Source organism: Eumetopias jubatus, unplaced genomic scaffold (genome assembly GCF_037043125.1).
Source record: "Eumetopias jubatus isolate StellerSeaLion01/CBP00866 unplaced genomic scaffold, mEumJub1_p1.0 scaffold_6, whole genome shotgun sequence".
Lineage (NCBI taxonomy): Eukaryota > Metazoa > Chordata > Mammalia > Carnivora > Otariidae > Eumetopias > Eumetopias jubatus.
This window is the reverse complement of record NW_028274812.1, coordinates 41972771-41986285: the sequence shown is the minus strand read 5'-3', so window position 1 is coordinate 41986285 and position 13515 is coordinate 41972771. Positions and strand designations below refer to the sequence as shown.

The following is a 13515-nucleotide window of genomic DNA, read 5'->3' as shown; positions in this document are numbered from 1 at the left end:
TGTAAGTCTTCGTCAAGCGGATTGCAAAATAATCAGCTATGCAAATGAAGAATGAAACTCCACAAGGTTGGGCAAAAAAACAGTTGGGAGCTTGTAAAATGAACAATTTCCAGAATATACTTAGTGCTAGCTGATGTCCAAGTTCCAGAGTGAAGAGTCCTATAACTACCAGGGTAGTCCATAAGGGTGCCAGAAAAGTAACACCTTAGTAATAGAGTTAAATTTGCAATAAAGGCAACTCTACACCCAACATAACCAAAAAATGAAAGTCTTGAAGGATCAAACTGATCCATGAATAACTTGACAGCACTCTAAAAAATGTCCACTACTATTTAAAGAAAAACAAAATGAATGAATGTGTGTGAATGAATGATGTGAATGAATGATGTCTGATATTCAATAAAGAAATCACTAACATGAGAAACGGGAAAAATGTGGCTCACAATCAGTAGATAAATCAATAGATCCAGAAAGGACTAGTGTGGTATGATTAGCAAAGATTTTAAAGCAGCTATTTTTAAGTATTTAAAGAAAATGTGAACAAAACCAAATGTTTTGGTACAATTTAACCAAATTATACTTTATCCATACTAGAACCCCAATCAGTAAAAAGAGATAGCAAATGGTACATGTAACAAACTGGCTGCATCTCAAAACCATTATGCTGAGAGAAAGAAACCAGGCACAAACAAAGTATCGTATATGATTCTATTTCTATGAACCGCTAAAAAAAAAAAAAAATAGTATAGGAAAAACTAATCTTTGGTAGCTATTCGCAAGCGGACTATGTTTTGCTCTCCAGGAGTTACTTCAGCAGTCTTCACAGACATTTCTGATTGTCACACCTAGGAGTGGAGAGTACAGAGAGAGTTCTACTGGCATCTAGTGGGTGGAGACCAGAGAGGCTGCTAAAAATCCTACAAGGCACAGGACCAGACCCTCTGGCAACAAGCAATTACCCAGCCCAAAATATTAACAGTGCTGAGGTTGAGAAATCCTAATCTATAGTAGCGGGGGAAAAAAAAATCAGTAATTGCCTGAGGCTGGGAATAGAGAGCAGTCAACTGCAAGGGACAAAGGGAACTTTTGTGGAGTCATAAAAATGTTATATATTTGATTATGGTGGTGCTTATGTGTGCGCAGACATGTCAAAATTCAAACTATTCTTAAAATGGATGTATTCTGTTGATATAAAAAATTGATTATACATACATATGTGTATGTAAATGTGGGGTATAATTGAAAGTGACAGTGACTAAAAGCTTCTAAGCATATTAGTGCCTCTAAAATACGAGCTATTAGAGTTCCTAATTTGGTATAAAGTCTATATAAGAACTCAATAAACTTCAATTAAAAGTATGGGCATGTATAAAATGATTCACTTGAAAAGAAACCTAGTCACAATTTTATAATAAAGTGTTTTAAAGTATAAATTTTTAAAATCCTCATTGTTGTATCTTCTTATGAGGTTCTGGCTCCTTTCTCGGTACAATCCAGTCTCCTGTAATGAAATGAATATTCACTTCTTAGGGTTATGAGAAAACAGTTGATCTATTTCACCAGGAAGAATCCAGGTTTATATTCTACACACTGAACACAATTTCTTTCTTAACTCACATTTTTTATTCAATTGTTTTTATATACTTCTTACCCTACAGTATTATTTTTAGAGAAAGTACCATATCATAGCTTAGTTTCAGTGTATTAATTATACATCTAGTTATGAGGTTACCATGTTCAACTACTGTTTTGTTTTCCCAAGACTGGTTTGGTGTGTCTAGTGAGTATATGCTCTTCTTCTCTTTGCTCCTTCAGACCACTATGATTTACAGACAATGCAAAGTTGGAAGAGAAAGTAAAAAATCTATTTTAAACTCATTCTTTAATACCATTGAGGAAAATGGAAAAAAAAGGGGGGGACATCAAGTTTCTTGTTCACCAATTATTGTTCATATCTAAACTCTGAAAGTCTTTGTTATGGTGAGCACTATAATTTTTCATACTTGAGGATACTATATAATTTTTTCTCAAAAGATTATTACATAGAAATGTTATATTGATTATAAAATTATTATGGACAATATAAAAGGAACCTCAGTTTCAAAGGGAGGAAAAAATATAAGCTCATGTTAAGTGTGGAGAAAACCTGCTATTTACATGGAAAACTTTTAGTACTTCTTTCCTAAATGCAATTGTGAATGCCCACTTTACACAGAATATCGTAACAGATTCTGCAAAAGAAACAAAATAAATGGAAGATTTCATAAACTAACTAGCAACAGATTCCTAGGTTTAATTTAGATAGTCACCTTTGTCTTATCCTGAACCTTATTTGTGTAGTATTTACTTTCCACTTGTATTTCTGCTTGTCCTTGTCCATGTAGTTTAACACAGTCACTTCAGGTTACTTTTATTATAATAAACAAGGGAAGACTTTGGAGTGGTCTCTGAGAAGCAACTGAAAATATGCCCCAATTCTGTGTATTAGTTCTCTGTACATCTCTAAATTTGGGAGTATCTAAATTCATTACACATTTTCATTTTATTTGAACTGCATGGACTCTTAACACATGACATCTATATTTTACACAGTTATTCTTCACTGTGGAATTATATCACTTTTCCTTTTTTAAAATACGTGATAATCGGGGTGCCTGGGTGGCTCAGTCGTTAAACGCCTGCCTTCAGCTCAGGTCATGATCCTGGGGTCCTGGGATCGAGCCCCGCATTGGGCTCCCTGCTCTGCTTCTCCCTCTCCCACTCCCCCTGCTTGTGTTCCCTCTCTTGCTGTGTCTCTTTCTGTCAAATAAATAAAATCTTTAAAAATAATAAAATATGTGATAATCATTTACTATAAAAGAAATGAGTCACATTTCAAGAAATGAGGAATTCGTTTTCCCTTATCATCTGCACTTAAACTAACAGGTGATCTGTTTTCCCTGGTTGCTATAGATATGTATGTTTCAAGCATGAAGTAAGTAAGTACATGAAAATAAGAAGTTTTATTATTCAAAAGTAAATACTTACTCTGATTTATAAGCTAAGTATCTCAACAACTGCATCTCGAGATTTACTACAGTGAAAAGAAACCATAATCTCATACTCCCAGTCCCCTCAGTTACCAGAATGATGTCAAATAAAAGTCATTTACCTTTACCTGCAGAAAATAAATCTTAATTGCAAGGTTAGAAACAATAAGAATAAAATGTCTGACTTGACATAAAGGCCTAAATAAGTAGTTGATAGAAGAGAGAATTCATCACTAAAAATATAGACTGACTATATGTACCAGACATAGTTCAAAAGCTTTTAAAATCAGAACAATATCCATCATTATGTTGTACTATATTTTATGTAATTCCTTACTATTTTCAAAGACTCTTACATAGTTTTCCTATGGCATTCTGTTCTTAGTTGACTGGAGAAGGAATGGTAATCCTAAATCTATCGGACTAGCAATGAAATAATCTGGCCTACTCAACTTGTTAATTGGGTAACTTTCCTTCTTTTATTAAATTGTAGTTGTTGTTACAGTTCATCTCATTCTCCCTTTTTTTCCTCTTGAAAAGTTTACTTCTACATATTATGTAGGTAGTATTCCAATTTTGATCTATACTATTAAGATTACATAATGGATTGTTATCCCATTGGTAAATTTAAAAGGCAAAAATAATTCATCAAGGACATGGGCATGGACTTAATGTCTGAAAAGAGAGAAATTATCAAAGTGTCAGCAAGAAGTAGCATCAGTGAATAAAGAATTAAACCCAGTAAGGACACAAAATTTATTAAACAAAATCAATACAGATTAATGAGAATGGTCTTGTTAAAATAAGAACATTATTCCAATGACAAAATTACAGTATTTGTAGTTGAAAGTCTAAATTTTAATATCTTTTAATACAAACGATTTAAAATACCAGCCTGTCTTGAGAGCTAGGATAAAATATGCAGGCATCATAAGAATGCAACTACAAAACCCATAAACTTTATTTCTCATTCACTGCACAATGCCTAACTCCAGAGACAGAGACTATAGTACTCTTATTCTTCAGTACCAGCTCTAATTTAGAAACTTTCTCTATTATATTTGTTTCTTTCTATTGAACAAAATACATTGCAAAGATTATTTTATAAATAGTAGTCTGCAATTACAAAATGTTCAAAATTAATTTATATGTGATACCTATCAAAAAGCCTTTTCTACCCCCAAACATATTATTAAACATTGCCAATGGTTTGCATTTTTGTTTATGCTTTTATAAGGAACCAAATCTATGCAAATAATTTAGATTTAATACAGTGGCTTAGATTCAAGTTTCTCACCTAAGAATGGTCCTAACAGACTTTGATCAGTACGTGGAACCTAATTTCAACATATATTTTATACTGAATTCATTCAGAGCTGAAAATGTACAAACTGAAAAGTAAATTTTAATTGGAATTCACTTCAATTTTGTATGATGTCCTCCCTCCTGTTCTTATTAATTTGAAGAGAGAAAAACTACTTCATGTTGGGGAGGGGAGATACTACAGTGAGATAGTTATATCTCACATATTATGAACTTTAAAAATGACCTGTTTTCTCATATAGGAATAATGTCATCTAAGAATATCCAATTAAAAATATCTGAACAATCAGACTATAATGATTTTAACATTATGTGGCGCATTCCATTAAAGGGAATGATTATCACCAAGGAACTTACTCTTTTATATAGTATTTGAAAGAGAATGTTTCGCCAGGCAGAAAATCAATTTCCTATCAGATAAGTAAAAATGCAGCAGAGGAAGCAGTAAAGTTAAGATACTGAAACTACAAAAGATTAAACTTGAAGTAATCACAGAATAAAGGCTGTACATTTTTTTGGTTATTTTTTTCAATTGTGGAAAAAAATGAGATGTAATGCTAACAGTGTGTACCTTTTATGTGCTATAAAAACATAAAGTACCATTTTGTAAATGATAAAATAACTATAATAAAGGTGTATACTTCATGAATGATATATACAGGAGTCTAGCTGAAGGGGCTTTCTAACTGCAAAGCTACTGATGCTCTAAAAACATGAGTGAGATAAGAGATTATTCTAGGTTTGAGTAAAAACTTCTAAATTTACATATTAACCTGAAAGGAATTCCCAACGCCCACTGACAAAGATTTGGAAGATAGTGTTTGATGAAAGGAAAAATAGAAAAGAAATTCAATTGTTAATTCATCCATTCATTCAATAGACATTTACTTTTGTCTACTACCTAAGGCAGGCAGCATTTTTGTCTTATGGAAGTTACACTCTAGGGCAGCTGATAGTGAACAAATACACAAACTCATAGTAAGGTACAGTGCTAATAGAGGAATCCACAGAAAGCAAGCCAGAAGGGAAGAAGTATGTTTTAGATAAGGTGGAGATAACTTCTCTGAAGAAGTAACATTCAGATTCAGCATAAAAGGTTAAGAAGGAACTACCTGTGTAAAGAGGAGGAGGTAGTACTCCAGGAAAAGCGAACATCAAGAGCAAAGGCCCAGAGGCGTAAACTTAGTGTATTCCGAGATATGAAAGAAGTTCCCCAATCATATATCCCATAAGGAATTTATATCTAGAATATATAAAGAACTCAATAATAAAAAGACAATTTAAAAAATAGGCAAAGAATGTGAATAGTCATTTCTCTAAGAAAGATATATAACATGAAGAGATGCTCAACATTATTAGTCATCAGGGAAATGCAAACCAAAACCACAATGAAACTGCACTTCACACCCACTAGGATGGCCAGATCATAACATGATGATGATGATGATGATGATGATGATGATGATGATGATGATGATGATGTGGAGAAATGAGAATCTCATAATACTGTTGGTGAAAAGGTAAAATGGCGCAGCTGCTTTAGAAAACAGTGAGCCAGTTTCTCAAACTATTAAACATAGAATTACCATATAACTCCGCAATTCTACTTCTAGGTATATATTCTAGAGAAATAAAAACATATGTTCACGCAGAAATTTGTACATGAATGTGTACTGCAGCATTATTTCTAATAGCCAAAAGGTGGAAACAATCCAAGTGTCCATCAGCAGATATAAATATATAAACAAATTGTGGTATTTGCACATAATGGAATGTTATTTAATTATAAAAAGGAATGAAGTACTAATCCATACTACAACATGAACGAACCTTAGAGATAAACCTTGAAAACATTATGCTAAGGAAAAATGTCAGTCATGAAATACCACATACTACACTATTCCATTCATATGAAAAGTCCAAACTAGAGAAATCTCCAGAGACAGAAAGTAGATTAGTGGTTGCTTAGGGCTGGGTGAGAGAAGTGGGGGAAAAGGGAGTACTGGTGGTGAAAATGAGGTGGTGAGATGTTCTAAAGTTGTTTGTGGTGATGGTTGTACATATCTATTAATATACTAAAAAGTCACTGAATTGCATGCTTTAAATGGGTGAATTATATAGTATGTTAATTACATTTCAATAAAGCTGTTTTTAACTAAACAAAACAACAAGACCTATAGGGTTATGCAGAGTATGTAGATCAATTACTATAGCGAGAAAGGCCATGAGATGAAGTCAAGGGCAAGGGAGAGAAAAGAATGGGAAAGTGACACATTTGTTTATACAGCTGGCTCCCATTAGCTGTTACTGTTTACTTATTAGAAAGCCCAAAGGAGGTAAACTCTCTTGTTTTGTTTCGTTTTTTGTTTTTTAAGAAAGGGCCTTTGGAAGGATATATGGGTAAAGAGTGATATGGTGGACTTGTAAGGAACATGCCGAAGTTCACTTGCATTAGGAGTCACTAATATATTTGAGGCTTTCAATGAGTAGCCATCCGAATTTCTAAGATCAAAGAAAAACAATGCCACGTGGCCCTGCTGCCAGTGGCCCTGGGAGTCAGTGCTGTGCTTTTCCTGCTGGGATGGCCCTGTCAGGAGTACTAGAAACATACAAGCCATGACACAAAAAACTCAACTCTCTACTTTGAAGATACCAGCCCCAGCTGAGTGAATATAGATCCAAATGGTCTCCTGATAAAGACATGCATTCCACAGTAATAAGGTATATAGAGTACAGATGTAATCTAGAATGCTGATTATTTTATAATATAACATAAAGATAATATCCAAGTTATTTCTACCACGTGGAAGAGAATTTTTTCATGTGTGTAAGATTATTTATATATCACACACGTGCACATGTGTACATATATACCTGTACATGCTTATATATGTATACACATAATGTACATATATACATACACAAATAGATAATATTAATCACTAGCTTTTAAAGGGCTTTTACATTTTAGTATGGTGACTCTAAAATGGTGCACAAAGAAAAATAACTGAACCAGATGATGTCTCAAGATTCTTATTTACAGATGAAGATAAATTATCTAATAGCTAACACTAATGCCAATGAGCTAACAAGAGGCAATTTAACAGATGAGGAGATGCTAACTGTAGCAAGGAGGATAAATGTAGAAGCTGGGAGACAAATGAGAGGATGTCACCATGTGCATACAACCAAAGTTGATTTTTCCCCCCACAACAATGAAATTATATCCCAAAATTTTGCAGTGCAAATGACAAGTAAAATAACACCTATCAGAATCAATGGATCATTTTTTTCCAATAAAAAAAGCAAAATGAAAAGTATAAGAACTTCTGCCTTCAAAATAGCTATGTTTTAAAGTATTATAAGTTTAAACACAGTATATTTAAAATTGTACAATGTTTAGTTTATTGAACTGTATTTAACCAGAAACATACTTTCAATTTAGCTTTACAGGTGTTAGAAATTCATTTGGCTCCATTTTTCTCATTGAGTTCAGAGAGATATCTCTGTGATGTACATTCTGGATTATCCACTGGTGCCTAGATCATTCTCTCCTGCTTAACAAAACTAGGACCACTATTATTAGGAGAACGTATTAGGTATTGCTATTAAATTGAGAATAATGTCTTAGTCAAATACTTGTGTTTTAGAGACAAAGAGAAAGAATAGAAGTTGTTGTCCAATATGGTGGGGAAATGTGGAATTAAAGAGGTTTGAAATGGTACTAAAGTAAAACAGCATTGACAGGAATGAAGCCACAAATGTATTGGGCCTTGTTAGCGATGAGAAGCCATTGGAGGGTTTCAATTAAGGAGTAACGTGATGCAATGAACATTTCAGCAGCATTACTCTGGTTGCTGTGTTGAGAACACACTGACTACTTGGCAGATTACTGCAATAATACAGATGAGAGAGGAAGGCTGTCGTGCAAGAGAGAAAGTAATTTCAGATAGGCAGAGTCAAGAGTGTTTGCTGACAGATTAGATGTGGGTATGAGGACAAAGAGAAGTCAAAGAATGCCTTCAGGTTTATTGCCTAAAGAACTGGAAGCAAAAGTTGCCACTTCTAAAATGAGTAACAAAACCAAAGGAATAGATTTTGAGGAAGTATGAGAAGTTTATGTCAGACTTGTTAGACGTGATATGCTTATTAACCCTCCTAGCAAAGGTGTCAAGTAGGCAGTTAGATATGAATGCAGAGTTGAGGGGAGAGATAGAGGTTAGAGATATAAATCTGACAGCCATCAGTATACTGGGCAGGATTTTAGTCATGAGATGAGATGTTCCCCAAGAGTAAGTACAGCTAGAAAAACAGGCGACTAAGAACTGAGCCCTGGGGCACTCCAAAGCTTAGAGGTTAGAGGGAAGTGAAAGATCAAAGGAGACAAAAGAATTTGCCAGAAACACAGGAGGAAAATCCCATCATGCATTTTCTAGAAGCCACGTGAAGAAAGTGTTTCAAAAGAAAGGGAGGAAGTGAACATGTTAAATAATAATGTTAAATCTAGTAGGATGAGGACTGATCTAATCACAGTGTAATGGTAGGAGTGAAAGCCTCTTTAGCTTTGTGGGTTCAGGAGAGAATGGAAGGAGTTACTGGAATATCAAGATTAGACAACTCCTTCAAAGAATTTTGCAAGAAAAAAAGACAGAAATTTAAAAGTGGGTTCAAAAGAAGATATTTTAAATATGGAAGAATTAACAGTATGTTTGTCGGTTCACAAAGAGCCACAATGGAGACCCACCCACAACACCCCCCAAAAACAGCAATAAAGGAAAAAGGGAGAACTGAGAGAAGCATTATCTTTGAGAAGAAGATGGAATGTAGCAGCCAGCCTTTCTCAGTGACATTGGCAGTTTATTTATAGTAACAAAAACCCAAAATTGGAATAGATTCAGCTAAGTGAGTTGGTGTTTATCAGGAGCACATGGAAGATTTTTTTCTATTTCCTCAGTAACCTAGAAAACAAAATTATATCATTGGATAGGATGGGCAGGGATGGAGTGAAGGTTTGATGAGAGAAGATTTTAAAATGGTCATCTAGGAGAGTGGGAGAACATGGACCTGGGGACACCATGTATGACTACCCGGCAGTATGATGGGCCCACTTACGGTTAATAACCATTCTACAGTTATCTTCTGGGCTAGACAGAGATGCTATTATTACTCCCTTTTCTAAATCACTCACAAGAGTAGAGCAGGAATAAAATTATATTCCTCTGTAAACCAATTCCTAGGAATTGATGTTGTATCATTTCTTTTCAGGAAGTGTCCATTTAACCTTATTTTTCTTATTTCTGTCTGCCCTGTTCTGTTTAAAAAAATAAGGGACATTTTTTTAATCGAACTATTTTGAAGAACCAAATTATCAAATATGACAGTCACATAATAAAACTGATAATGAATGAATCTGTTGTTCAAAAAATTAATATTAATTTCCAAGTGAAACTCAGCAAAGATAACAATGTTTTTATTATAACAAGGAAAGGATCAGGAAAAGGGTTGGGGTACCAAGAATGGATCATGTCTTAATACATCATTTTATCTCCAATGCCTAGTGAAGCACCTGGTAATTAGCACTTGAGAAAAATGTTAAATAAAGGAATGAGGGGGCAAATAAATGATGAAACCTACAACAACAATGACAAAATATAAAGGCATTAAGAAGAATGAAAGTAGGAACAGGAAAGCATGAGAGTAACAGATTGAGAAAGGCTTGGGTTCACTGAAAGATTTGAGTCAGTGGGGTAAAGTGTTCAAAATGGTATTCTCTCAAGAGTTTTTTCTTGAAAAATACTTCCTATCACTCACACATCTCTGAAAGCAATAGATTAGGTTGCACAAGAGGAAAACAAAGGCAAAATTTTTAGTGCATTATAAAGACAAATATTAACTTTAGGGGCACCTGGGTGGCTCAGTCAGTTAAGTGTCTACATTTGGCTCAGGTCATGATCCTGGGGTTCTGGGATTGAGCCCCGTACTGGGAATCCCTGCTCAGCAGGGGATCTGCTTCTCCCCCTCCTTCTGCCCCTTCACCTGCTCACGCTCTCTCTCTTGCGCTCTTTCTCACTTAAATAAATAAAATCTTAAACACCTTAAAAAAAAAAACCTTAAAAAGCTCCCTTTCTCTTTCCCTAACCCCTAAGTAGATTGAAATAAAAAACAAAGCACAATTTTTGTCTCTATGCAACTGTGAGAAATATAATGTGTATCTCAAACACTGGATAGAAATAAAAACAATACATATCAATTGATGGCTTCTTATAATAGTTTCAAAGCAAGTAAATGTAGGAAAAAGTGAAAGATACATGAAGTCTCACACAGAAACATTTTTTTAACAATCACTCCATAAAATCTTAACCTATGTTAAATGAATCTTATACCTGCTATTTTTTTCCAGCACTTCAATAGTATTAAAGAAGATCGCACTGATAAAAGGTTTAACTTCTCAAATTAATGAGTAGTTTGATCATGTGTCTTCATATTTCATCTTAGAATTCTCTAAGAATGGTTTGAATTTTCATTGCTCTCACAATAAAGTCTTGAGCTACACTTGTCTTATGGCTGACCTTGGCATACCAGTTGTCTCACTTCTGGTCTCTCTTGCCCTCACATACCAAATCTCAGACATCCTGAACTACTCACAGTTCTCTGAATATAATTTGCTCCTTTCAAGCCTCTCTGCTGTTTTCCTTTGTCAAAAATGCTCTTATATTACCCAAAAATACATATTTCGTGCCTTGCTTTAAACATTGATTTTCTTTGGAAGGGTGTCCTGCATATATGCTATGTTAGCAGGCTACACATTTGACTATTTAGTTCCTAACACACTGCACTACCATACAATTATCTAATTACTTGTATGTATTCTCCAAAAGTTCATGAACTCATCTGAACTTTTATTATATTTATATAATTTATATTATATTTATATTTCAAATCTTGAGGACCCAGAACTTATGCATGGCATGCAGATACTAAAAAATATTACTCTGCTGAATAAAGTCCTATGTATCTAGAATTCATCAAAAATCATAACTCCTTTTTTTAAACCCAAAAGGTTCTGATAAGAATTATTCAACATCATACAAATAATTCAGTAAGAAACTTACAAAGAAATAGGCATAAATGTATCTATATACACAAGCTGAATGAAAAATAGTATTAATCTCCCATAATACTACTTTATCTTTTTTCAAATTATAACCACAAAAGCACTAAAATAACATGGCAGTTGATGGTAAGTGTCTTACCGTTTTTTAGATCAGCATTTCTTGTAACTTCTGACAGATAGCAGTTTGGTAAAGGATATGATGAAAACATTGGCCAAGGATATGGATCATCACCCTAAAAAGAAGACAAATGACTTCAGGAAGTAATATAATATATTGAATTTTAAGGCTTTCTGAAATACAAATTTAAACTGGCTTTTGTTTCATAGATACTAGAGTTGTAGCCTAACTAACCAAAACCTATTTGACAATTACAATTCAATACTCCAAAGGATAATAACTGAAATGAAATGTAATAGAAATGACATTACACAAGTCCTGAAGACAAATATATGGTAACTTGTTCTAGCAACTAGGACTGATAATGGTAGCCTTACTATTTTTTTTTCCATCAAAGAGAAATTATAGTCTTCGAAAGAAACCTGTATTTCCTATATTGAAATAGGAAACAAATTCAAAAAACCAAACTGTTTATCTTGTATTATCAATCATTTCTATCTCATCTTTCCCAGACTGACAGAGCAAAAATGTACTTAAAAAAAAAAAAAGGCGCTTCAAGGGAAAGACAATGTCTATGAATATTGATGAAAGAAGTACTCAATATTGCTAATTAAATACAAAAAATATCTTCATCTAATAAAAATTAGGTATCATGAAAAACAAAGACAGTGAAAGTAAACATCATAGACACAGAAAAATGACAACTTTTTAATGAAACTATAGCCTACTTGGCAACACAAACTAACACTTATGACCCCTCTGTCACAAAGAATGCTATTTTCATTTTATGTTATTTTTTAATTTTTTATTGTTATGTTAATCACCATACATTACATCATTAGCTTTTGATTGCTATTTTCATTTTAAAGTGTTTATTTGTATCCTACAGCTTTTCTATTGACAAATATTCCTCTTTACCCTACTCACCTTCTCCAGTACCCTTGGGGGCAAAATACGTTCCATGGGACCACCAATAAAATTTATTCTAACAAGAACATGATTTCTCTCTACCGATAAGCCATCAATTATGAAATCCCTGAAATATAAACATATCAATTTTGTTATCTTGATTGAATATGGTTTAATTCCAAAACCAACAGTGGAATGTAAAGAAAAAAGAAAATTTTCTATAGAAAAGTCTGGAAAAAGATTAACAATGTATCACTTAAAAAGGGCTAAATTCACTTTATCTTATAGTTTTTGTCAGAAAGCAAAGAACTGATGGAGATATAATTGATATAATCAGATAAATATTATGAAATAATATTTTCTTGTCAAATGTTACTGCATTTAAAGAAATGGAATTAAGACCTACATTATTTCCACAATGACTTTTTCACATTTTTAGTAAAGGTTCCCTTAGGTTCTAGACTCAGCACCTTAAATTCAAAATCTAAATGTTGCTTTTGAGCAGGTTCCACACTTCCTGCAGCTGTTAATACCATCCTTCTATATCAAATCTAGAGAATCCAGTAATGTGCCTGGTCTTCTATATTCTTCTAAATCCCAGCTAGAATGGAAGCACAATTTTTTTTTAATTACTGACATGAAAACAATACCAGATATTGAATGTGTATTCAAAATGTCAGCCAAATTAAAGTAATGACAAGTGTAGTAGAAAAAAATCATCAAGATATTACCATAACCTCGTTTTGCAATAAACGGAGCTTATGAATATGAATTAACATAATTAAGAGAATGAAGTAAAGAGTTACTACAAGGGACACAAAATCAAACATTTTGTTTAATGACTCTTCTTACACATGCAGCCTGAATTTAAAGGTGATACAACTTCATGGAACCATCAATAAAATCAGGTCTTAAACAAAAACTCAGAAAGGAGTACTGTTCAAGCTTTCCCCATGAACATCTATCACAATCTTTCTAATGGTGACATTTATATTTTAATTGCTTTTTACTCTGTTATTCGA

General features: G+C 33.5%; 1 protein-coding gene across 4 annotated transcripts in view; it reads right to left on the bottom strand.

The window, feature by feature from the left end:
• The window catches only part of TBC1D32 (TBC1 domain family member 32), a 196732-nt gene that overhangs the window by 59989 nt on the left and 123228 nt on the right, over nt 1-13515 (bottom strand). For all 4 annotated transcript variants that reach the window (XM_028117067.2, XM_028117066.2, XM_028117068.2 and 1 more), the window contains 2 exons: nt 12512-12620; nt 11606-11699 (listed from right to left, as the gene is read on the bottom strand). In XM_028117067.2, coding sequence (XP_027972868.2) covers nt 11606-11699; nt 12512-12620 — 203 coding nt within the window. The remainder of the gene's footprint in view (nt 1-11605; nt 11700-12511; nt 12621-13515) is intronic.